Source organism: Oryzias melastigma, linkage group LG18, assembly GCF_002922805.2.
Source record: "Oryzias melastigma strain HK-1 linkage group LG18, ASM292280v2, whole genome shotgun sequence".
Lineage (NCBI taxonomy): Eukaryota > Metazoa > Chordata > Actinopteri > Beloniformes > Adrianichthyidae > Oryzias > Oryzias melastigma.
The window spans coordinates 24786063-24809377 of record NC_050529.1 but is presented as its reverse complement, the minus strand read 5'-3'; the positions used below and the strand labels follow the sequence as shown (position 1 = coordinate 24809377).

Below are 23315 nucleotides of genomic sequence, written 5' to 3'. Positions count from 1 at the left end.
GTAGATTAAAATTATACATGAGTTTATAAATTAACATAAAAAAGGATTCATATAGAGGTTAAAAAAAATAAATAAAAAGATAAATAAAAGATAAAATTCAATAGCTAGAAAAGTCGCGTAAAAGCCAGATTAAAAAAGTGGATCTTGAGCCTCTTCTTAAAAGCCTCTATGGTCTCTGCGGCCCTGAGACTCTCCTGTCCCAGAGGCGAGGACCGTAATGTTGGAACGAAGGTCTCTGCCCTTTCTTAAAGTGAAGGATGTTCAAATAGGAGTTCCTAATTAAAATGTAGAGAACATTCACATTAGAGACGTCACGTTTCCACCACGCAGAAACCAAAATGGCATGTCCATTCATAGAGGATCCCGTAGACAAGGAGGCTGGAATCAAGTTTTGGTCCTCACCTTAGGAACAACTAAAAGGTCGGTCCCAGAGGACCTCAGGGTCCGCGATGGTTCATGCTTTTACACGTAAATAAGAAGGCCCAAGACCGTGAAAACATTTATAAACCATTAAGAGAACTATAAAATCAATCTTGAAACTCACAGGGAGCCAATGCAGCGATTTTAAAACTGGTGTAATGTGTTCCCGCCCCCTGGTCCTCGTCAGAACTCCTGCCGCTGAGTACTGTAAAAGCTGTAGATTTTTTAGGTAAAGCAGAGAGCATGGAATTACAGTAATCTAACCAACTAAAAATAAAAGCATGCATCAGCACCTCTGTGCTGGAAGAGAGAGGAATGGGCGGACTCTGGGGATATTTTTAAGATGATAAAATCCAGTCTTAATGACGTTTTAAATATGAGGGATAAAATTCAGTTCAGAGGCAAAAAGAAGGCCCAAATTTCTCACACATTGAGAAGGATTAAAATTATTGAGCTTGGGTAAAACTCTCTCTCTCTTGTCTTCAGGACCGACTTCTGTTTTGTCCTGGTTGAGCTGTAAGAAGTTTTCTGCCATCCATGACTTTATGTCTAATATACAATTTAAAAGAGTGTTTACAGGTTCAAGGTCATCAGGGGTCCAAAGTGTGCCAAGAAGATATTCCCCACACCATGACCCCACCACCACCACCCTGAACTGTTGATGCAAGGAAGGGTGGATCCATGTTTCCATGTTGATGATGCCAAATTCTGACAGTATACCATTCAAATATCAGAAATGGAGACTTGTCAGACCAGACAACATTTTTCCATCTTTCATTGTCCAGGTCGGGTGAGTCTCTCCACTGACCTCTGACCTCAACAAGACATTTCTGCCCAGAACTGCTGCTCTCTGGATATTTTCTCTGTAAACCCTATAGAGATGGTTGTGGGTGAAAATCCCAGTAGATCAACAGTTTCTGAAATCCTTACCAGCCTGTCTAACAACCACACCACATTCAGAGTCACTGCAATCACCTTTCTCCTCCATTCTGATGCTGGGTTGACCATGTCTACATGCCTAAATGCATGACTGTATTACTGGCTGATTAGAAATTTGTTTTAACAAACAGATGAACAGGTGTTTCTTATAAAACATCCAGTGAGTGGAGTCAGCACATGTCTCCACCACCAGTAAGAGAAGTAGAAGTTACTCAAATGAGAGAACTATCTTCTAGATCAATCCTTAGAGCCCAAATCCCCTAAAGAACAGACAAGCTGTGAAAATTGAGGACAAAACCGTTTTATATAAATATTAAAACTAGTAAAGTGTAAAAAAAAAGTGTATTTACTGGTGTGAAAGTTCAAGCTGCCTTATTTGAGGAAAAACTATGTTTTGTTGTTGTTGTTTTGTTTAACTGATCTAGCCTGAGTCTTGGACTTGCAGGAACAAGAAAAGAGCTAAAACCCCACAGATGTACATCTGACCAGCACCTGCTGCAACCAATGGACAACACTCAGCTGTGTTAGCCCAGGAGAGGCCAGTCTGAAGGAAAGGACCCAGTGTGGATGCAGGAACCATCATAAACTTTGGACGACTGACAGATGCTTGAAACTCTGGCAAAGGTCCCAAGGTCTCACCAACCTTCATACTGACACACTGAGATGACTGACAGCAACAGAGCTGACTGTTATAGGAAGATAATTCCAGAGGAATGATGGTGCCCCTTTTAAGTTCACGATGTTTATTCAAAACAGAACAGGCCCACTTTACAGCTGACACATGAAACAAGTAGCAGACGGAGAGTGGAACCATGGGCTGCATATAGAAACAGCCGACACTGCTCTCCTGTGGCCAAAAGCCAACATGACATCCACAACACCACTAAGCAGTTTAGCACATTTGTTTATTTATTTATCCATATGTTGTAGGGCTGGGGCCCATTTCAAGAAGCAGGTTTTGTTGAAACTCTGAGTTTGTGAACTCCTGATTCAGGAAAACTCTGAGTTTTCGATTTTAGAAACGGAGTTAACTTAAACCCATGAAAGTGGGCCAAACCAAACCCGTTTCAAGAAGCGGGTTAATCTGAACTCAGAATCAATCACTATGGTAACTGAGTCTGTGAACGTAACCTGGTCTGGAGCAGGTTTCCTTCAGGAAACTTAGAGTTCTCTTTGTCTCCGCCCCTTTTTAAAGTGAAAGATGTTCAAATATGAGTTCCTCATGAACATTTAGAGAACATTCACATTAGAGACGTCACGTTTCCACGGCCGTGGTGCAGTGGTAGGGCGGTCGACTCCTGATCAGAAGTGAGCGGGTTCGACTCCGCCTTGCCCGCCCATGTGTCGAAATGTCCTTGGGCAAGACACTGAACCCCAAATTGCCTCTGGTGGGAGGTTGGCGCCAGTGTTCGGCAGCGGAGCCACCACCAGTGTGTGAATGTGTATGTGAATGTGCGTGTGAATGGGTGAATGGGTCTGTGACTGTGAAGGGCGTTGGGCCCTTGAAGGAGGGTAGAAAGCGCTATACAAGTATACGCCATACGCCACCACGCAGAAACCAAAATGACATGTCCATACATAGAGGATCATGTAGAGAGGAGGCTGGATTAATCCAGAGGGAATGTTATTTACGTCTGGAGAGTATTTTGAGGACACGAGTGGACTGACTGCAGTTTCCCAATTCATTTTTATTTGAGCGACACTGTTTTCCAGGGCCTGGTAATTAATAAAACTGAGTTTTCTTTCCCTCTTTTTAAAGCCTTAACAGCGGAAATGTTTAAACCTCAAACACTGGAGATGTCTGTCAAAACATCTACTGTGTTGCTGATGGCAAACTGAATGTTAGAACGATGGTTTGTGCGCCTGACTTCCATTGCGAAAGGTGATGTTCAAGTCCCAGCATCAGAGAAAGTGTGTTATGCTAAAAAAAAAACGTTTCAGTGAATATTATATAATTCTTGAGAATTAAAATGAAATAAATACTCATTTTAACATATTTCGGGCAGCTACAGAGTTCCTTTTTTGTGTGCAGTGATATTGGTGTGTCTATGTGTATGTGGTGGTGGTGGTGGTAAGGGGGGGTTACGAAAAACGGTCATTCATGAAATTACAGAGATTACTGGTTAAATTATTGACAGATCAAGAATCAGTCCTTACTTAACAAGTGCCAACATGACCTTCCTGACATTATTTAGTTCTTCTCCTGAATTGAAATGATTCAAATGCAGACGTTCGCATTAACTCTGCAGATATTTTCTCTCTGTTTTACCGCTGCAGCTGTGTTGGTCTTCTTGATGAAAATGTGCTCGTAGTCGCATATGCTTGTAGGAACACATCAGTTTCTGTCACCGTGAAGTATAAAGCCGTAAAGGTGTTTGTTCCCGTTGCCATGGTGAATCGTGCTGTCTTTGCTCCATTGATCAGAGCTTTTTATGGTCGCGACGCTCACACCTGATTCTGGTTCCAACAACTCAGAGTTGATTGAATCAACTCTTTTCAAGTGTTCTGAGACCGAAAACTCTTAAGTGTGAGAATTTTGAGTCTGTGGACTCTGAGTTCAGGTTTGAACTCTAAATTTGCTTAACGTGCTTCTTGAAACGAACCCCAGAGGTGTCAAACTCAATCGCACCAAAATCCAAAACAGGAAGAGGATAGGACAGGCCGAACAGGACGGAAATGTAGTGAATACATAAAAAAACGAAATAGTTTAAACTTGTAAAATGTAACTTTTTTAACATAAATATGAATAAAAACCGACAGGAATATTATTCCAGAGTAAATCAACCTAAACCTAATATAACTTTCAGTGTTTTACCCTCCATAAAATATATATTCTGTCACAATTGGGATATTACAAGATAACATCGGGCCGGTAATAATTTTACTATAAAATGATCTGAAGGGCCAGATATAATTACCTGGAGGGCTGGATCCGGCCCCCAGGCCTTGACTTTGACACGTGTTGCAGGGTAAATGCGTTCTTATTGAAGGTAATTTAATAATTGTACTTTAATTGCACTTGAAATAAGTCTTCTTCAAACATAACACTGGTAGATGACTTGCCTACAGGCTGAGATCGATAGTTTTACCAATGAAATGGTCACAACTCAAAAATACAACTTGCCTAATAATTTTACACACGGTATATCTCTGTCATCAGACGCCAACGTCTTAGTTTGTTTTACCACCCCCATACACCAGAGGTCTTTTTTTTTCATTTCTCCATTTGCAGGACTTGTATTTTCATGTATTTATTTTGAGGTCATCTGTACCTCAAAAGGCAGCTCAGAGTTCATCTCAGATCCCGTCCACCTTCTGGTGTAGCAGGGTTAATCTCAATAAACTACATTAGCCACAAGCCAAACGTGACAACATTTCCCAGCTTGCATTTGTTCGTTGACCGAGACGCGTTGGTGGCGTCTGATTGGCTGAAGTCCCAGCGCGGGTACCCGGATAAAGGTGAGCATGTATAAAAGCCCGCTGGCTAACGGGTGTGTTTTCTTAGGCCATCGCTGGACGAGACGGACGAAGCTACACCCGTTTCAACGTTTGTTTCCGAATCAAAGTGATACTTTGGCATCATGGTGAGTACTTCCCGACCATTTAACAACCAACACGAGCAGGCGGCGGGGTTTCTGTCCGTCCGCACGCGCTCCTGAGCTTTAAAGGCTGTAGCGCCGACATATTTTAGAAGCTAACGTTAGCTTAGCATGCTAACCACCATGTTTCTCCCGCGGAGCCGCGAAACAAACCAAGGTCTGTTACTGGCTGTGGAGTCAACTTTGTGGCTTTGTGTTTTCCAGGCTGGCGGGAAGGCTGGTAAAGACTCCGGGAAGACGAAGACCAAGGCCATTTCCCGCTCTCAGAGAGCAGGACTCCAGGTTCGGGCAGTCCTCCATTCATTCGCCGCGGGCTCCGCCACGGCCGGCCGTAGCAAAGGTTACGACTGACCGTGTACTTCACTCTTTGTCCCCCGCAGTTCCCGGTGGGTCGTATCCACAGACACCTGAAGTCTCGAACCACGAGCCACGGCAGAGTGGGCGCCACCGCCGCCGTGTACAGCGCGGCTATCCTGGAATACCTGACTGCAGAGGTAAGGCGGCGGGGCTGCTGCTCCACGCAGGCTGTCCCTTGCTGTGTCTGAGGCTTTGGTTCTGCTCAGGTTCTGGAGCTGGCAGGGAATGCATCAAAGGATCTGAAAGTGAAGAGAATCACTCCACGCCACTTGCAGCTCGCCATCAGAGGAGACGAGGAGCTAGATTCCCTCATCAAAGCCACTATTGCTGGTGGAGGTGAGTGAACCCGGACGATCTGATGTGGTGGAAGATCTGACAGAACATTTCTGAACATAAGCTGTCTTTCAGGTGTGATCCCTCATATCCACAAATCCCTGATCGGGAAGAAGGGCCAGCAGAAGACTGTATAACCTGAAGTGCTCTGAACATTGTGCCATCTCAGGAGGAAGTCAGCATTGAGTGTTAAATGTCTTAGATTAGGAAACTTTTCACTATTTTTATGGTTGAATTTGTGTCTACTCACCTGGGGTATTTTTAAAAAAGTGGCTTCAGAGAAGCTCTTTGTCCATTTGCCTTTTCTGGTGTTGCAAGCGTTTGTGTTTAACTTGCTAATGTGGCATTCCCATGTTCAGTGGTGTTTTAATGAAGCTCTTACTGGGCAGGTTTCATTTTTCTTAACTGGCTGCAGTATGAAGATTCAGATGTTTGGCATTTACAGTGGTTGACCTTCAGCAGCATGTGGAAACGATCCCAAACATTTGAACGTGCGTATGAACAGATGCATGAGTGTCTGAATAACTTTATCCTCAAGTTACCACTGCACAGACATGACTGCGGCTCCCTGCAACTTCATTTTCTGTATTAAATTTTATGTGGAAATGGTCTCCTGGTTTTGTTTCCATCTGTTTTTCTGTGGTTCATGGTGTTTCTGTAATGCAAGTTTTGGCTTTGATTTGAGTTAAAGTCTTTGCTGGTCTGGTAAGCAGAAATGCCAGCTTTGACTTGACATTACTTAGTCCAGGGGTGTGCAACCAGGGCCACCTGTGGCTGTTTAACCCCTTCATTTTGGCTCAATCAGAAATGGTTAATATTTAAAATGGAAGAACTATAAACTAAGAAATTAAACTCAAACTTTATTTTATTCAAACAGGAGAACTATATCACTCTGTGAGGCTCCTGACGATGCTACCCCCAATGTTTCAATAATCCATAAAGCAGTTCACAGTTGAGAAACAAAATTCTGACAGAATGGTAATTGCTGCGTACCACAGAAAATCAATCTGTGGTCGGTAAGCACAACCAAAATTTATATTCAATGGTTAATAGCCAGATTTTCCACTTTTGAACAATTGGAGGTTTAATCGGCACCCTCTCATGGTTCAAAAATACTACGGGTCACTGAATGAGCCTGTTCTAAAGATGTTTAGATGTATGGATTTCTGCCAGAGATGCATCACAAACTGAAAAATAAACTGTTTTTTACTCGCTGTCATACTCTATTTGCAGCATTGAGATGATCCTATGTGACACAGGAAGTCTTATTTTGAAAGGAAGTCATAAGGGCTTGTCTCAGAAGTTATAAACCATTTCATATGTTATAAAGACATTTTGATGGCTTTCAATGCATAAGTTCATTTATATATAAAATGGGAACAATAACATAAATCAGTGTCTTCATTCTAAAGACTGAGCTGAGACTTTGACATGAAGATCTAAATGGCTCTTCAAGGGCTGAAGGTTGCAGACCCCTGCCTTAGTCTAAAACTTTTCATCATTTAAAAATGTCATTTAAAATATTAAGCTCTTATTTACAATTTTAACTAGTCTAAACTAAGGTTGAGGGATAAGTCGGAAGTTGACGTCCAAATGTCATATCCGAACTGTTCAAAACCTGAATGAGTCTAGTGCTCATGAGATCTAATCTGATTTTCTGTCATATTTCATCAACATCAAAGATCCTCCTAATCTTACTTGTGCTCTCTTATGGGGTCCAGATGACCCTACCCTTATTTTAATTTCTGACGAAGGTGGACAGGATTTAATAATTGGAGAACAGTTCAGTTTGCTGTCTTGTAGGGTCCAGATTAGCCCACTTTTAATCTAAACATCCCTGGAGGGTAAGGTAAAATGATCACCTAATTTAAGAACAACCAGCATGTTGTGAATGAGACATGGAGCCTGCTCTGAACCAGGCAGTTATTTGGAACGTGTTCAGGAAATGTTTGGTCCGTGTCCACAAATCATCCTCATGTGGACAGGGAAATCTGTTCCCAGTTCCCTTATCTTCAGTTTGAAAGAGAGGGAAGGTTTGCTCACAACGAAAAACATTTTTATCATCTTGCACGTGCTCCACAGAGGTCTGTACAGAATACTGCTATGCTGCCACTTGGTGGCAGTATTTAGAAATGAGACAAATGCTCAGCTACTGTCAATTATATTTGATCTTATTATTTTTTTATAATCAAAGTTTTTATTCAATTTTTTCCATATATTACAGTGAACAAACAGCATTCCAGTTTATATTCTTCCTTCTGTTTTCTTTCTGGGTCTAGTGTTTAACAAAGGATACCTAAACCTCGTAATAGTAAGATTGCAGAAAAACTAGAATAATGAAGTCAGAATTTCTAACAAACAAAACATCACTAAACAACTCTTATGGATATGTCATTCAAAAACACATCCCCAAGATTCCTGAAAACTGTCCATGTCCCTTTACCCTCGCTAATCACTTTATATTTGATCCTATTGTAGTCATACGAAGACTAAGAACCAGCGCGATGCAACAACTGCATCTCAGTGACACAAGTTAACAAAGAACCAAGCATGCCAAATTATGATTAATACATCTGTTAAAAATAAACTTGTTTGGCATGTTTCTAGTCTCCACAAATAAGTGGGAAAAAGATCTTAGCATCAGCATCCGAACAACTCTTGTGATTCTTATCAGTGATCAAGCTGCAGATGAGAGGCTGTGGAGTGAAAATACCAACCAGTCCTCTAAACTCTGGGATTTTGTCAACATGATCATTACTTTGAGCACATTTTAATCATGTCTAAAGTGTTATTTTCATAAATCTGTGGGACCAGCAGTCTGACTCCACCCCATCCTCTGATACAATGAGAAACTTCACGTTTTGACCAATCATGTCTCCAGCATCATCTCACAGACAGCTGAGGGTGAAGCTGTAAAAGTCGTGTTTTGTGCTGCTTTATTAAGCAAAGAAATCGAGAGAAAAATCCCTCTCAAATAGGAACTACAGCGTGTCAGCACGCATGAAGCTAAAGCCTGCTGTAAAGTGAAGTGATTGTCTTTTCTTCATTTGTTTTTGTGAAATGAGTCGTGACATGTAAAAATAATGAAGGCAAACGGGTCAGAACTCCGCAGTGCTTCCTGAAACGCTCCTCCTGGCTTGTCTGAACTAATCAAACATGCAAGAGAGACGAAGCTTGTAACTGCACAAATGAGTTAAAACGCCACATGCATGCAGGCCTCATTCTGCTGCTCTAATGGGGAAATAATGATGGAAATATGGAAGAAAATCATTTCACAGGGCAAAGCTCAAATGTTCAGCACTTTGGTTATTTGATTTCTTTGGGTGAACTGGTCATCTTCAGGAACACATTTTGTTTAGAACGAAATATGTCACATCCCTGCTGTGATTTTGCTGGAGTCTTTGGGTCAGACAGACTTGACATCCAAATCCATACATCTGGGGCTGAGCTGGCCTGAGTCAACCCTCTGCAGACCCCCTGTGCAGAAGAACAAACCAGGTAACAAGCTGACAACGGAGACCAATGCAGCAAAGAGGAACTGCACTGCCAAAGTGACAGACCCGTTTTCTGCCAACGACCCCACAGCAGTTTGGAGAGACCTCCAGACATCAGCAACTACACGAGATCATCCCAGCTGAAGACGTTAAGGTCTTACGTCTTCTATTCCAGGTTTGAACGGATGACAGCTTTCTCTCCTCCCACCATTTCCATCACAAAAGTCGTACCTGCAATCCCAGCCTTCCCCACACTTGACCCCGGCCTGCACTGAGGATCTGTGAACGAGACGGACATCAGGACTTCCAGAAGATCAGGGAGGCTCCAGGACCTGATGGAGAGTCTCTGTCCCGCCTGAAAGTCTGTGATCAGCTGTCGCCCTGACCTCTGTGGTTATGAACTCCTTTGAGTGAGTGGTACTGGTTCACCTGAAGGACATCTCTGACCTTCTGACAGACCTGCTGTAGTTTACCTACAGAACGTACAGAGCAGCGGATGACGCGGTCAGCGTGACTCTTCACTACGTCCTGCACCATCCTAATGGGTCCTTTATGAATGAATGAATGAAGCTTAATTTATAGAGCACTTTACAACTCCTTTAGGGGTACCGAAGTGCTTCACAATAAAAGAAAGACAACAAAAAAATCTAAAATCTTACAAACTAAGAACAAAATTAACCACAACAATTACAAAAAGCAGTCAGCAGTAAAATACATAAAAGATCAATTAGAGTGCAAAAAAACAAGTAAGCGAAAATAAAATGCCACCAAATACTGAGCATTAAAAGCCATTCTGAAAAGACGTGTTTTTAAATGACATTTAAATCAGATAAAGTCTGATATGTGCAGTTCTGCTGGAATACTATTCCATATCTGAGGGTCACCCGGCGTTTCTGTCGTGACCTCGGGACCTCAAGCAGACATTGATTAGCAGACCTTAACACCTGAATTTATCTCCAGCTATAAAAAAAGATTTTCATTTATGTTTTTGCTTTTTAAATGCTACATTTAGATAATGTTGTAGCTAATTTGGTTTGTCACATATTTGAGACAACAGGCATTAAGGGTTTAAAACTCTAGAACGGCTGCAGGCAGTTAAAAGCTCAGTTGAGTAAACTGAGGCGAGACCACGAAGAGCCTTAAAATAGACAGTAAAAGTTTAAACTGAATTCTAAAATGAACAGGGAGCCAGTGAAGAGTCCTGAGTACCAGTGATGTGATCTCGTGCTGCTGCATTCTGGACTAACTGGAGACGGTTGAGTGATCGCTGAGTGACACCAAAGTGAAGAGTAATCTATGCGGGAGGTGATCATTGTGTGGATGGATGTTTCTAGATCACTGCGGCTCAAGAAAGTTTAGCTTTAGCAAACAGACCCAAGTTTGTGGACTTCAACTCTGTGTTTAACACCACCATCCCAAACTGTCCCAACTCACCGTGCCTCTTCCCACTTGTCAGTGCATCACCAATTTCCTGACTGACAGGAGGCAAAAGGGGAAATTACATCCAGCACACAGTGGCGCCCCCCCGGGGGTGTGTTCTCTCCCCACTGCTCTTCCTCCAGCAGCTTAAGAAGTTCAACCTGCCTCAGGATCTGCAGACCATCTTCTACTCTGCAATAATCCAGTCTGTCCTGACCACATCCATCACGGTCTGGTTTTTATCCACCACCAGACAGGACAGGAACAGACTGCAGAGAAGATCCCTGGTTCAGGCCTTCCCTCCATTCAGGCCCTGTCCTGGTCCGTGGTCAGGAAGCGGCCTGGAAGACTCCTCACACTCAGTCTCAGTCAAACATGAGAACTGATAACTGTTGTATTTGTCCTTTTCTTCATATTTTTTATTTTGTTTCACTCTTTTTTTTTTTTCTCCTATCTCATGTTTGCACATGAGGGCACAACCCACCAAAGCTAAGTTCTTTGTTCATGCTCTGTACTTGGCCAATAAAGCTGACGGATTCTCATCCAGGATGACCCGGCCAGCCAAAGGGTCTGGCCAGCAGGTGCTCTCCTCCTCCAGGGCGGGGCCTGGTGACCCTACTCTGGGTCCTTGTCGTAACTTCTGTCCATCATTTTAGTGCACAGATGTTTTTCTGGTGCAGCTAAATGCCCGTAGATTTGGGTTAAAGAGTTCTGGAATTTCTGCCGTTTACAGATGGTGTTGGCTTCCTCCAGCCAAGATCTCCAGATGTCACTGCAGATGTCTGAGTGTGAAGCAGTTTGGGTAATGATCAGGACCCTCAAGTCTGAGAATACCTCCCCCAGGTTAGGAATGAGTCACTTCCGAGGAAGTGGAGGAGTTCTGGGCGTTCTGTTTACATGGAAGGATGGAGTGTGGGACTGACCAGAGACTGGTGCAGCGTCTGCAGGAATTCAAGCTTTTCAGCCCAGATTCAGCTGTTCAGTTTATGTTTCCACCCTCTACTACAGCCACGAGCTGCAAGATGGGAACCAACAATTAAGAAGACACAAATAAGATTCATTCATGGTTTTTGTCAAACTCAATCCCACAAGGGGCCAAAATCCAAAACACACCTTAGATCACGGGACAAAGAGGATAAATATTTATTGAACACTCTAGAACTACATTTTAAAACTTTAAAACCATAACTTTTTAACAGAATTATGAACTAGATACATAGTATTACCCGTGATAATGTTAGTGTGAAAATAATGGACTGAGCGAGCAATGAGGTCCCCCATTGGAAATGCATTACTTCCTCTCCTCGTGAAAGTAGACCGCCGCTTTCACCGTCACTTCCTGAAACGGATATCGCCATTTGCAAACAATCTTCAGCGATTGGTCTGAGTCATAGCTGAGTCATGGAATCTACAGGAAATACTGTCGCCAATCAGGAGTGAGTTTATTGCAACCGTCTGCCTCTTTCCACGGCTCTACCACGAGACCGACCGCGGATGTAAACAGCTTCTACTTTAATAACACCGGAGAATTGTACAAGTCATTGTTGAAGCCTTTGAGGGAGAACCATTCCAACATTTGATCCTGTCAGCGGTCCTTTGGGATTTACTTACATTTATTCCTTTTTGTCGAGATAAAAGGAGCATTCGGGTGACGCCGTGCCCGAACTGCGCGCGGCCCCCTCGTGCGCGCCGCAGCGTTACTTCACATGCGCTGCCAGGTTACAGTCTGATCAGATGCACGTGAGAAGCGCGTTCAGCGGTATTTAAAATAAATAACCATCCTAACAAGTGAACAGCTGGATCTTTTTATCTGTTTGAAAATACAACCAGGTCCTTTCAAGTTTGTCTCCCGCTCCTCAGACGTCTGCGTCTAATTCAGGCTGAAGCTGGAAAAGTGAAGAAGATGAAACTTTGGTTGGTATATGCAACTTAGAATTTATAAGCGACAACCAAAACAGTGAAATAATGAAAAACGAACGTTAAACAAACAAAAAAGTCCAAAGCACATAACCTCAGAGTGAAATCTATTTCTACAGAGTAAATCCTCATCTAAAAATGCCGACAGCATGTTCCTCTTGTTGTTTTAAACTGCTGCATCGGTACATTCCATTGAGGAAAACAACAGTAGGACAATGATTGGTACATTGTTGAATTGTAAAGTAGGTGTTAAAAGGTCTTCACGGACCCATTGATGAAGTCTGCTCCCATTGGCTACCCGTCATCTGTCACTCAAACCCCCCAGACGTTCGACGTCAGACCCATAAACGCTTATTGAGCCATCTGATTGGTCAATTTATAACTCTAATAACTTGTGATAATGGAAAAAAATCTTTAAAAAAATTAGGATTAGAAAAAGAAGTTAAGCAGAAAGCAGCAGAGGAAGAATGATTATTCTGACATATAAAATGACTGAGAAATAACTGTCTGTTTCTCAATGTAAGTCAATGGGACTTTGGCCTTTTTGGAACCCAGTGGTACTTCCTATATGGAACACGGAAGGAGGGGGGCTTGCTCTGTCCAGTTATTCTTATATACAGTCAATGGTGTGAATGCTCTAAGCTGAATTTAGCCGCTGAAGATGCTGAAATTGATAGCTAAAAACACTGAAGCTGATAGCAGCTAAAATGTTAGATAAATGCCAAATTATCCTAAAAAACAAGACAAAACAAAAAAAACAAAAAACTAGCATGTAGCTAAAAAAAATATCTAAACTTCAAAATAGCTTGAAAAACTGAAAAAAAAACTAAATAAGCCAAAACAGCTAGCATGTAGTTGAAATAATAGCTAAACTCCAAAATAACCTAGAAATCTTACTAAATAATCCAAAAAGCTGGCTGAAAATCAATGTATAATGTTAGCTGGGACGAGGAAGTGAAGATCTTCATGGACAGAACTTCCTCCAAAATCCTGATTCTTTCTCCTTCCAGTTCACCAAAGACTCTTTTAGCTAATTCTCCAATGTTTATTGACTGTGATCAATCCATTCAATCATTGGTTTCTCAGAGTTCTTGATAAAATAATCAAAGCTAACATCAAAATGCTCTTTCATTGATTTACAATCCTTTCCAACTGCGGTCAAATGAGCCGCCGTTCACATTTCCGTGGTCACATCAAGAAGCTCCGTGGAGTCTGGTGGAGATTTTCCAGCGTTCTCAGTCCTGCTACCGTAAGTATTGGATGAAACTCACACCAAAAATCCAGTGATGCTGATTTGACCACAGAAATGTGAACGGCGGCTCATTTGACTGCAGTCAATGTGAAGATACCATCTTCTCTTCTCCAGAACCTGAACTAGACACTAGGAACATGTGCAGCATGTGCAGCAGAGCTGTTGATGGAAAGAAGATCATTCATTCAAACAGAGTCTGTCCAAGACTGTTTGATTTAAAAGGAGAAATACTCAGAAATGTAAAAACAAAATGATTTCTGATTACATTTGTTCTCTTTCAGAAGTAAAATGACACAAATATATATTAAAAACAAAAAAATTAGGATTTTCATCAGAGGGGGACTTTAATGAAATGCTAAAAAAACATTGTGGTGATGCTTAAAGACAAACTCTTTAACTTTAACTTTTTAACCGTAAACATGGTTGAAAACATCGAGCTGCTTTTCTCCTTCAGAATCTACTGGAATGATGGTGTTCACGGTTGAAAAGTTACAGTAAATCAAACAACATAAACACTGGAGCTCTGGAGTTAAAGGGTTCAAGGTAAAACCATGAATCAAAGAGGATTTCCTTTTGGATCAAGACTCCATCCAGAAGAAGAAAGGGAGTCATTCAGACAGATCAGAACGTAGGCAGACAAAAAGCTTCTTAAAAAGTCTAAATGAGTTTGTTGAACTTCAAAATATGATCAACCGAACCATCATTAACCTTTGCAGTGTTTAACAAGCGCGTTTGTCTGCCGAGCGACGGATGATTTGTGTTGCAGCTCTGGTGAAAAGCACAGTGCTAATGAGACCCCCCCCTCCCAGCTCTGACCAGGCAGGCCACCGCTCAACCATTAAGTCAATTAAGAGTAGACTGGGTAGCGAGGGGGGAGGGGGAGGGCTCCTTTTCATTTGGTTGTAATTAAAGTGCAGGAAGTGAAGCTGCGGCGTTCGCCGACCTCCAGGCTAGAAGGTCTCTGGTGCTTTCTGGAAGCCATTAGCACATTGTGCCTCAGCAGAGATTCTGCAGTGGCTTCGATTTTTATAAAGTGCATCCCAACATGTATTTAAGCTAACAGCACTGCGACATATTTACCCTTAAAGTCATGAGTAAAGTAACATCACATCTGTCTCCACCCTCCATGTCTCAGAACAAGACTAAGTCTAATCCGGGTCAAACCTTCAGTTCCTGTCCAGACTTCACAGGATGACTGAGTTAGAAAAGAGAGTGCTGCAGACGAGTTTGATCACAGCTCTGTGTTTGTGCATCTTATGTTAGTGCCATTTGTTTCAACCAACTCCTGAGATCATCCAGCAACAGAGATTACATCCCATAACATGAAACCAAGACCTCAGCAGCCAGTGGGATCCATTAATGCAGACTCAGTGAATAACAGGGCCGTGCATCTTTCCCTCTCACACGATTCGACACGATCTCCACATGTGGTCCATGAATCGATGCATTAAGGATTCAACAAACTTATTGGTGATACGATACAGTCCGATTCTTTACCAAAAATCTAGATATTTATTGTTCATATGGCATTTAGAGCTATAAACAGACATGTATTCAGGTAATGTTTCTGAAGAAACAAGTTTATGATTGAATGTCTTTGTATTTGCACTGCATGTAGAAAAAAAGACAAAGACAGAAGAAATAAAACAGGAAAACAAACTGCAGTTTTCCAGAAATTGATTATTTACGTGTTGATTGATTTTATACCTTTTAACCATCATAATCTGGTTCATATCTGTACATTGGTGACTAAATAAACATATTTATAAACTCACAGACATGAATTTTACAAACTCTTTTATTATCTTTAATTTATTATTATTATTGTAAATTGCCATGAGTGATTCCTGTTCTTAGCCAACAATGTTACTGCTGATTTTAATGATTCTGTTAATCGTGTTACGATTACCAAGACTGAGTGAACCAAACCAAGCAATGGTGTTGAATGAGAGGATGATTCAAAGAAGCATTCATAGAAGGATATAAGGATGGATGGATGGATTTGGAGTTTATGAAGTCTATGAATAAAAAGGAGGCGTTGACATTTGTTGATCTGAAATGTGAGTTTGTAATCAATTATAGTACCAAGGTTTTTCTATAAGTTGACTTGTGCAACTGTCCATGGTGGAAACAGAGGCTCATCTCTTTGGTTTTTGACACATTTAAATCCAGACTTATTTGTACACCAGGAAGAGAAAGTGTCCAGTTCCTGCTGCAACACATCTGTGTTGTTGGTGTCCATGATGACAGTGTCGTCCGAGTTTTAAAGAGTTGGAGAGGAAGTGGAGAAGAGCAGAAACAAGTTTCATTCTGTGGCATAAACACAGAAAAGTCAACAACTGACAAAGCTTTCAGGTTCCTCTGGTGACGGCCCACAGGAAGCTCTGGAGCTGTGTTGAATGATACAGTCAGACAGAAAAGGAGGCCTCTGTTGGGCGGGTTAGAATTGAACCCTTTTCTTTTTCCCTTCCTCTTCCTTGTTCAAGTTCACCCTCAGTCCATCTGGTGGCAGGTGGTTGAGAGCAGCTGAATGCAGCAGGTCAGACTCTCTCTCTCCACCATCACACATGACTAACTTATCAGAACAGACACAATGAAAGCAGCCGCAGCACTCACCGATCCTGTAATCTTTGTCAGGGATGAGACTTCAAGTCGCTTTCATTTGTCAAGTTCCCAGTTCCCCCTCTTTTCTCTCTCTATGACTGCTTGGCATTGTCTGTATGCCTGTGCGTGAAGGTGTGGACTGTGTGAGTGTGCATGTGTGGACTGTGTGAGTGTGCATGTGTGGACTGTGTGAGCGTGTATGTGTGGACTGTGTGAGTGTGCGTGCATGTGTGGACTGTGTGAGTGTGCATGTGTGGACTGTGTGAGCGTGCATGTGTGGACTGTGTGAGCGTGCATGTGTGGACTGTGTGAGCGTGCATGTGTGGACTGTGTGAGTGCGCTCACTCACAGACGGAGAGGGCTGGCGGTCACGGTTCACCAGCCCGCCTGGATCCATGCAGAGGAACAAAGCAGTGGGGAGAAGGAACCGTGCCAGCAAGCCCGACTGAATCAAAGACCAGGTTTAGGATTGGGACTCGCTCCAAAAGGCTGGACTCATTTAGGTCTCAGGGAGTTTGGGAGGTAAAAGGAGGAGGGTCAGAAACAATGAGTCCAGCAGTGTCTGGGAGGACGCTTTAAACAGGCCCAAGTCTCTGCGTGCAGCATCCCTCCCCTTTGAAGTCTGCTTGCTTTTGTCCTTTACATAACTTGATCTGATTTTATAAAGACTAATTTGTATGCATTTTTGTAAAGAGAGGACGGCTGAACAACCTGCCACCCACAATCCCACAGGGGAGCTGACTGGAACACAATTGACCACAGAGGGAAACGGGGAATGCACTCGCGCCAAAAACACACGATAAATGTCTTTGAATATTGCAGCTCTGTGCAAATTTGGCAACAATGGCTGAGTGATCGGGGGACTGAAATCCCTCTGCAAACACGAGCAGCTCGCTTTGGTGGTCTCCGTCTTGCTGTCACAGCGTTGGATAGAGAAGCCAGCGTTGGATGAAGGAATATCAAAGCACATCCTGACTCCTTCATTTATCTCAAAGCTCTGTCTACTTATTTTATGTATGTGAAACAAATCAGATGATCATCGAACCAAAAGTTCAGGAAAACATACCTTAGGTCACGTGTTAAGGTCAAGGTAATTCTATCTGACCCTCCAGATCATTTGATCTTATTGTTATTAATGACACAATGTTATCTTGCACTCATTTCTAACTCTTATAATTTTGATAAAATATATTTTTATGGAGAGTAAAATATTGAAAATTATTTAAGGTTTAAGTTGATTTATTCTGGAATAATATTTCTGCCTATTTATTATTCAGAATTATGTAAAAAAATTACGGTTTTAAAGTTTAAAAAATTAGCATTCTGCTAACTTTTTGATTATTTTGACATTTACTAAGATTTTTTTAGCCATTTTGGAGTTAAGCTAATATTTCAGCTACGCGCTAGCTGTTTTGGCTAATCTAAGTTTTTTATTTTTTAGGTTAATTTGGCATTTTGCCAATATTTTAGCTGGCTATCAATTTCAGCATCTTCAGAAGCCAAATTCATCTTACAGCATTCACACTAGCATTATCTCAGCTCATGCTATATATCTAGTTCATAATTATGTTAAAAGATACAGTTTTAAAGTTTTAAAATTATAGTTGCAGAGTGTTTTATAAATGTTTATCCTGTTCGGCCATGATCTCAGGTGTGTTTTGGATTTTGGCCCCTGTGTGATTGAGTTTGACCCCCCTGTCTTAGGTGCTCTAGCATGAAGTTCTGCTGACACTGATGGGACCTGAAGTGCATGTGCGTCTGCTGACTATGTGCTGCTGGAATCAAACCTTCAACCCAGTGTCTGCTGTGGTTAGACTGCATGACTTCACTCTTTCAGGATGGGTTTTAAATCCTTCACATACTGGGTTGACTCCGTGACATTTAACCCCTCGCTGGGGAGCGGTGAGCTGCAGACACAACCGCACTGGAACCATTTGCTGATTTAACCCTTTAATATCGGAGCACCAGAGTTTATGTTCTTTTTTTACTGTAAATTTTCCACAATTCCGTTAACGTTTGAAAAATGACAGTAAATCAAGGAACATCCATCCATCCATTTTCCTGACCGCTTCTTCCCTTTCGGGGTCGCGGGGTGCCGGAGCCTATCCCGGCTACTGAGGGGCGGAGGCGGGGTACACCCTGGACAGGTCGCCAGTCTGTCTCAGGGCCTCAATCACACACACATTCACTCTCACATCCACACCTAGGGGGAATTCAGAGTCGCCAATTAACCTACGAAGCATGTGTTTGGACGGTGGGAGGAAGCCGGAGTCCCCGGTGAAAACCCACGCATGCACGGGGAGAACATGCAAACTCCACACAGAAAGGTCCCAGCCGGGATTCGAACCGGGGCCTTCTCGCTGTGAGGCGAGAGCGCTAACCACTTGCGCCACCGTGCAGCCCTATCAAGGAACATAAACACTGGAGCTCCGGGTTTTAAAGGGTTTCTCGTCTTATTGAATCTGATTCCAACATGATGCGTTTTTGACTCTTGATTCTCATGGAAATTGATTTGGGGGGTGGGGAGGTTCCCCCAGCAATACCATGAGATTATGGTATAGCATGATAACATCATGTCTTCAGTAAGCTGAAGAGAACTCTGTTCCATCACAATCATAAATTATCATCTCTATATTTTCTTTTATTTTTAAAACATAAAGATGGGAGATTTCGCTAAGTTTTGTTTTCAGTTACATCAGGGTTCTCAAACTCAGTTGACCTCGGGGCCAATGAAGGCTCTGACTGAGGCTGGGCCGTCTGGGGTCCCATTTGTGCGTCCACTGTCCATGTTGTTGGTTCATTGTCTATGTCTACTGAACAAGTTTATTGAACATTTTTCATGTCTATGTACTGCTAAGCAATATCTTCTGTGTCCTGTAAAAAAGGCCAAACAGAGAACCTGTGTGTCTCAGACAGACTAAACCACAAAGCTCCTCCTTCATAAAGCAGGTTCAGATGTCTGTTTACAACACAACAGGTGAAAAAAACAGGCATAAGCACACATAAACAACAACAACAGAATTCAAACTGTTTGACTCTAACCGGAAGTGTAGCTCAGTCATTTAAGTTAATGTAACTTAAAGCTTGAAGTGATGGACCCATTAAGAAAGGAAGGTTTTGTTTGATCCTGTAATCTCAGAGTTTCACTGCTTTGAACAGACTTCATTTTCTGGAGGATAATCTGATGAAATACACAAGATCCTGGACAGGAATGACTAAAATATCCCTCAAACGCATTGGTAATCGCTTGCACTACTTTAGTTCTGAGTTACTGGTTGATGTCCGTCATCACTGCAGATGGGTGGTTGATAAAAACTGGCGCTGGACCTGGATGTTGGTTTGAGAGGAAAGTTTCATTGGAGCGCCGGGAAGTGAGGAAACGAGGGACTCTAATGACGTCCTTGGGGTGCTTTCTGACTGCTCTCCCTGGACTCTGGGAGTGGGGGCCTCTCTCCTCAGCCTTGGCCTCGTGCCAGGGTGACAATCAATGTCCCTGTGTCTACTGGGGGGATTATTTTGAAGGTCTCCCCCTTTTCATTGGAGGAAATAGCATTTGGAAGCTCGACAGGATGTCCTGCTGGTTTGACTGGACTTCTTCCCACCTCACCCCACAGTCAGCCTCTGGTTCCATTCTTCTTACCCCCCCCCCCCCTGCTACATTCTTTTCAAGGATAAAAGTTTAAATTCATCCACATATGCAAGCAGCCCCTTTTCTGTCTGCATCTGGAAGACGAGCAAAACAGAACACAAACGTTCCTCGAGGATCTGCTGGAGATGGTGAGATCTGGGCTAATTGTTAGGAGATCGAGGCTCTGAAGGCACAGAGAGTCTGACTGCTGAGTTTTCTCTCTGCATTTCAACAGCTCCTCCCTTAAAAGCAAAAAAACGTTTTTCAAACCATTTCAATAGTGCACTTTGGTCAAATCCCACACAAAGGCAGACAAAAGCACGTTATGTTGTTAGTCAGCTGGAGGCAGTGCACGATGGCAGGCACCAGCATGACTGTGGAAAATTACCTGTACGCTGCGCTCAATTCATCCTGACATTCAGCTTTTAATCAAAATGAAATTTCCGATATCAAGTCATAAAATGTCACCAAAAATGGAATCTTGCTGTGTTGGTTTGTTTTTGCTCAAAAATGAGTTTGACTTTATAGAAAATACATCTCTGTGACCTTTAAAAGGTCCGTTGGGTTGAAGGGGTAAATGTGAGGAACCTAAAACAACAACCCAAACCCAACAGCAGAAGAACCGAGCCGAACAAGAGCCCCGCTGGAGCTTCAGGTTAAACTGAAGGGAGGGTAATGGGGATAATGAGAAGGAATATGAACAGTGTACCATACCCTTCATTAAAACCTCTCTCCAATCTATTTGATCTGTTTCCTATAGTTTACACTCTCTCCCCATACAGCTTACAGCTGTATATGCTGTGTGTATATCCCGTGATCAAGTTTGAGATAGTGTTATGTCTGCTTACATAGTCGCGTGATTTATTGATGCACAAAGATTTTCAATGGCCTGCAGCTGTATTAGTAAGGTAAAAATCTCTGATTAGAAGTTATGGACCAGAAAATAATCATTCTGTTGATTGTATTGCAAACACATTCTTGTTTGATTCCTTGAAATAAACCATTTCAATTCAAATTCAAAATTCAATTCAATCAAATTCATTCCTGCAGCCTCTTTTGACACGCACCGGTCCTGCTGTCTGGGTGGCTGATGTTGGGTAGCAGCCGGGGGGGCCAGGGGGGCCCTAGCCACCATGTGGCCCCGCCTTCAGCAGGGGTCTCACTATGGGGATTCCCCCATCTTCCACAGTAGAACACAAACCCTAACCCAAGTACAGGCACCGCCAGCTCACCTTTGCACAAATGATATGTGACAGAATGGCTCGACAGGTGGTTGTTAGTATGAATTAGTGAGCATGTGTTGATTGTGTGAAGGTTTTTGGAGAATATGTGTGTTTGTAATATTTAAGTCTGTCTAAACCTTTAACCTACTGTAACTATTTAACTTTTCTATGCATTCATTCTCCTCACTCCTCTTGCCTTTTCGCTCCTGCTGGATCTTCCTGATCCTTCGTAACATTACACTGTGAACGTGTCAGAGCCAGCAGGAACTCCAGTGAAGGAGACACCTGCCTTGATCTGGGAGATGTGCACCTGTATTTCTGGCATGCAGGAGAATCACGGAGACTGTAGTACAGTACTGGAGTACAGATTGGAGTACAGTACCTTTAACCCTCAACAAACCATTCTCCAATACAAGCTTTTTGGCGGGAAGACGGCCTTCAAAACCCCCACAGGACATTGATTACCTATAGTTGAACTAACTCATTCTGCTCTCTCCACTTGCCTGTTTGTTCCTGCATCTGGGTCATTCTGAGTGTTTGTAACAGTAAAAATACAGTAATTTATATGACTTTAAAACAGTATATAATGCCAGGCTATTAAAAATGCAAGAAAAAAATCATTAAACTTTAGAAATGAAGCAATGATGTGCCTCCATCTACAGAAAAAGAACCCACAGCAGTGGTGCTGAGACCACATGTCTCAAGTCTTGGAGGACTCTGCTCTTCTCTACATGCTGACATTAAGACTCCATCTCACTTGAAACCCTGTTAAACTTTACTTTGACAGAATGAGGGGAATTTGACCTAAAATGATGCAAAGAATGCTGGTAAGTTCTAGAACAAGTCATTTACTCACGGTTTCTCAGCATAAGGCCAATCTGTTTCAGTGGTCATAAAAACAACATCATTGTCCAGGAACTTCAGAGTAAAACTAGTCTTGGGTTTGGCTGCAAAGTTTGAATAAAGCGTGTGCTTCACAGCAGTGAAACAACCTGGAGCTGCAGACTTTTGCAGTGGGTCTAAATTTAGAAAAGAGAAAAACCATCCAACTCCTCCACACAGGCGGTTTTACCGACAGCCGGTATGAACAGGTTGGTCAGGTGAGGTTCTGGTGAAGAAACACGACAGGGTGGCAAACCAAAGACTCCCAGATTCTCTTAGCAATAAATGGGGAAACTGGGTGAACCCCAGCGGACCACCCTCTCAGACAAGGAGCATGCATGTCAAGCTGCCATCCCTGAGAAGAGGGAAGGACACTGTGATTCAAGGATACAATCATTTACACTGCTGAGGCTTTGATCATTCTCTGTTAACATACGACACGAGATCCACAGATTTAGAGCTGCAAAGCTGTAACTTGTAAATGTTCTCCTTCAAAACAGACATTCATTTTTTTACCTGAATGTCATTATATCCTACATTCCACAGAAAATCACAGATTTTAAATCATTTTTAGCAAGGAAAAAAAAAGCACAAAAATTTGTTCTGGTTTTAATTAAAAGTTCTGAGATCTACAGTACCAATTTGGCAATTCTCCAGCAGGCTGCACAGCAGTTTAGTGGTTAGCACTGATATCACACAGCAAGAAGGTCTTGGTTCCAATCCCAACTGGGACCTTTCTGTGTGGAGTTTGCATGTTCTCCTTATCCATGTGTGGGTTTTCTCTGGGGACTCCAGCTTCCTCCCACTGACCGAAAACATGATTTCCTAGGTTTATTGATATCTCTAAATTTCTCTAAACAAGTGTGTGTGTGTTTGGAGGGGGGGGGTGTCGTTATTGTTCTCCATCTCAATCCCTCTATTGTGGCTCTTTGCCTCAAATGAAAAATGTTACCAATATGAATGAATAAAGTTAAAGTTAAGCACATTTTCTAATCTATGCTGCGCAAAAGTGTCTAGTTGCAGTTACAAATCAAAGTTTTTAAAGTATTTAATTGCATTTACATGTAAAGATTAAAAAACCTGAAAATATATAATGATGTTGACAAGTTAATTTTTGATAAAAAAAATAAAAAAAGGATGACTGTGCACAAAGTTATAATGAATTTATTTGAAAAAGGGAGGTATTTATTTTGAAAGGAAGTTTTATGTGCTTCTGACAAAGCAAAAATTAATACATTTGTAATATAT

General features: G+C 42.2%; 1 protein-coding gene across 1 annotated transcript; it reads left to right on the top strand.

Moving 5' to 3' along the window:
* Nucleotides 1–4782: 4782 nt before the first annotated feature.
* On the top strand, nt 4783–6259 carry LOC112156369 (histone H2A.Z). The gene is made up of 5 exons (XM_024288619.1): nt 4783–4943; nt 5163–5240; nt 5339–5452; nt 5522–5651; nt 5724–6259. Exons 1-5 carry the CDS (start codon nt 4941–4943, stop codon nt 5783–5785), a joined length of 387 nt encoding a protein of 128 aa, XP_024144387.1. The 5' UTR covers nt 4783–4940; the 3' UTR covers nt 5786–6259.
* Nucleotides 6260–23315: the final 17056 nt, after the last annotated feature.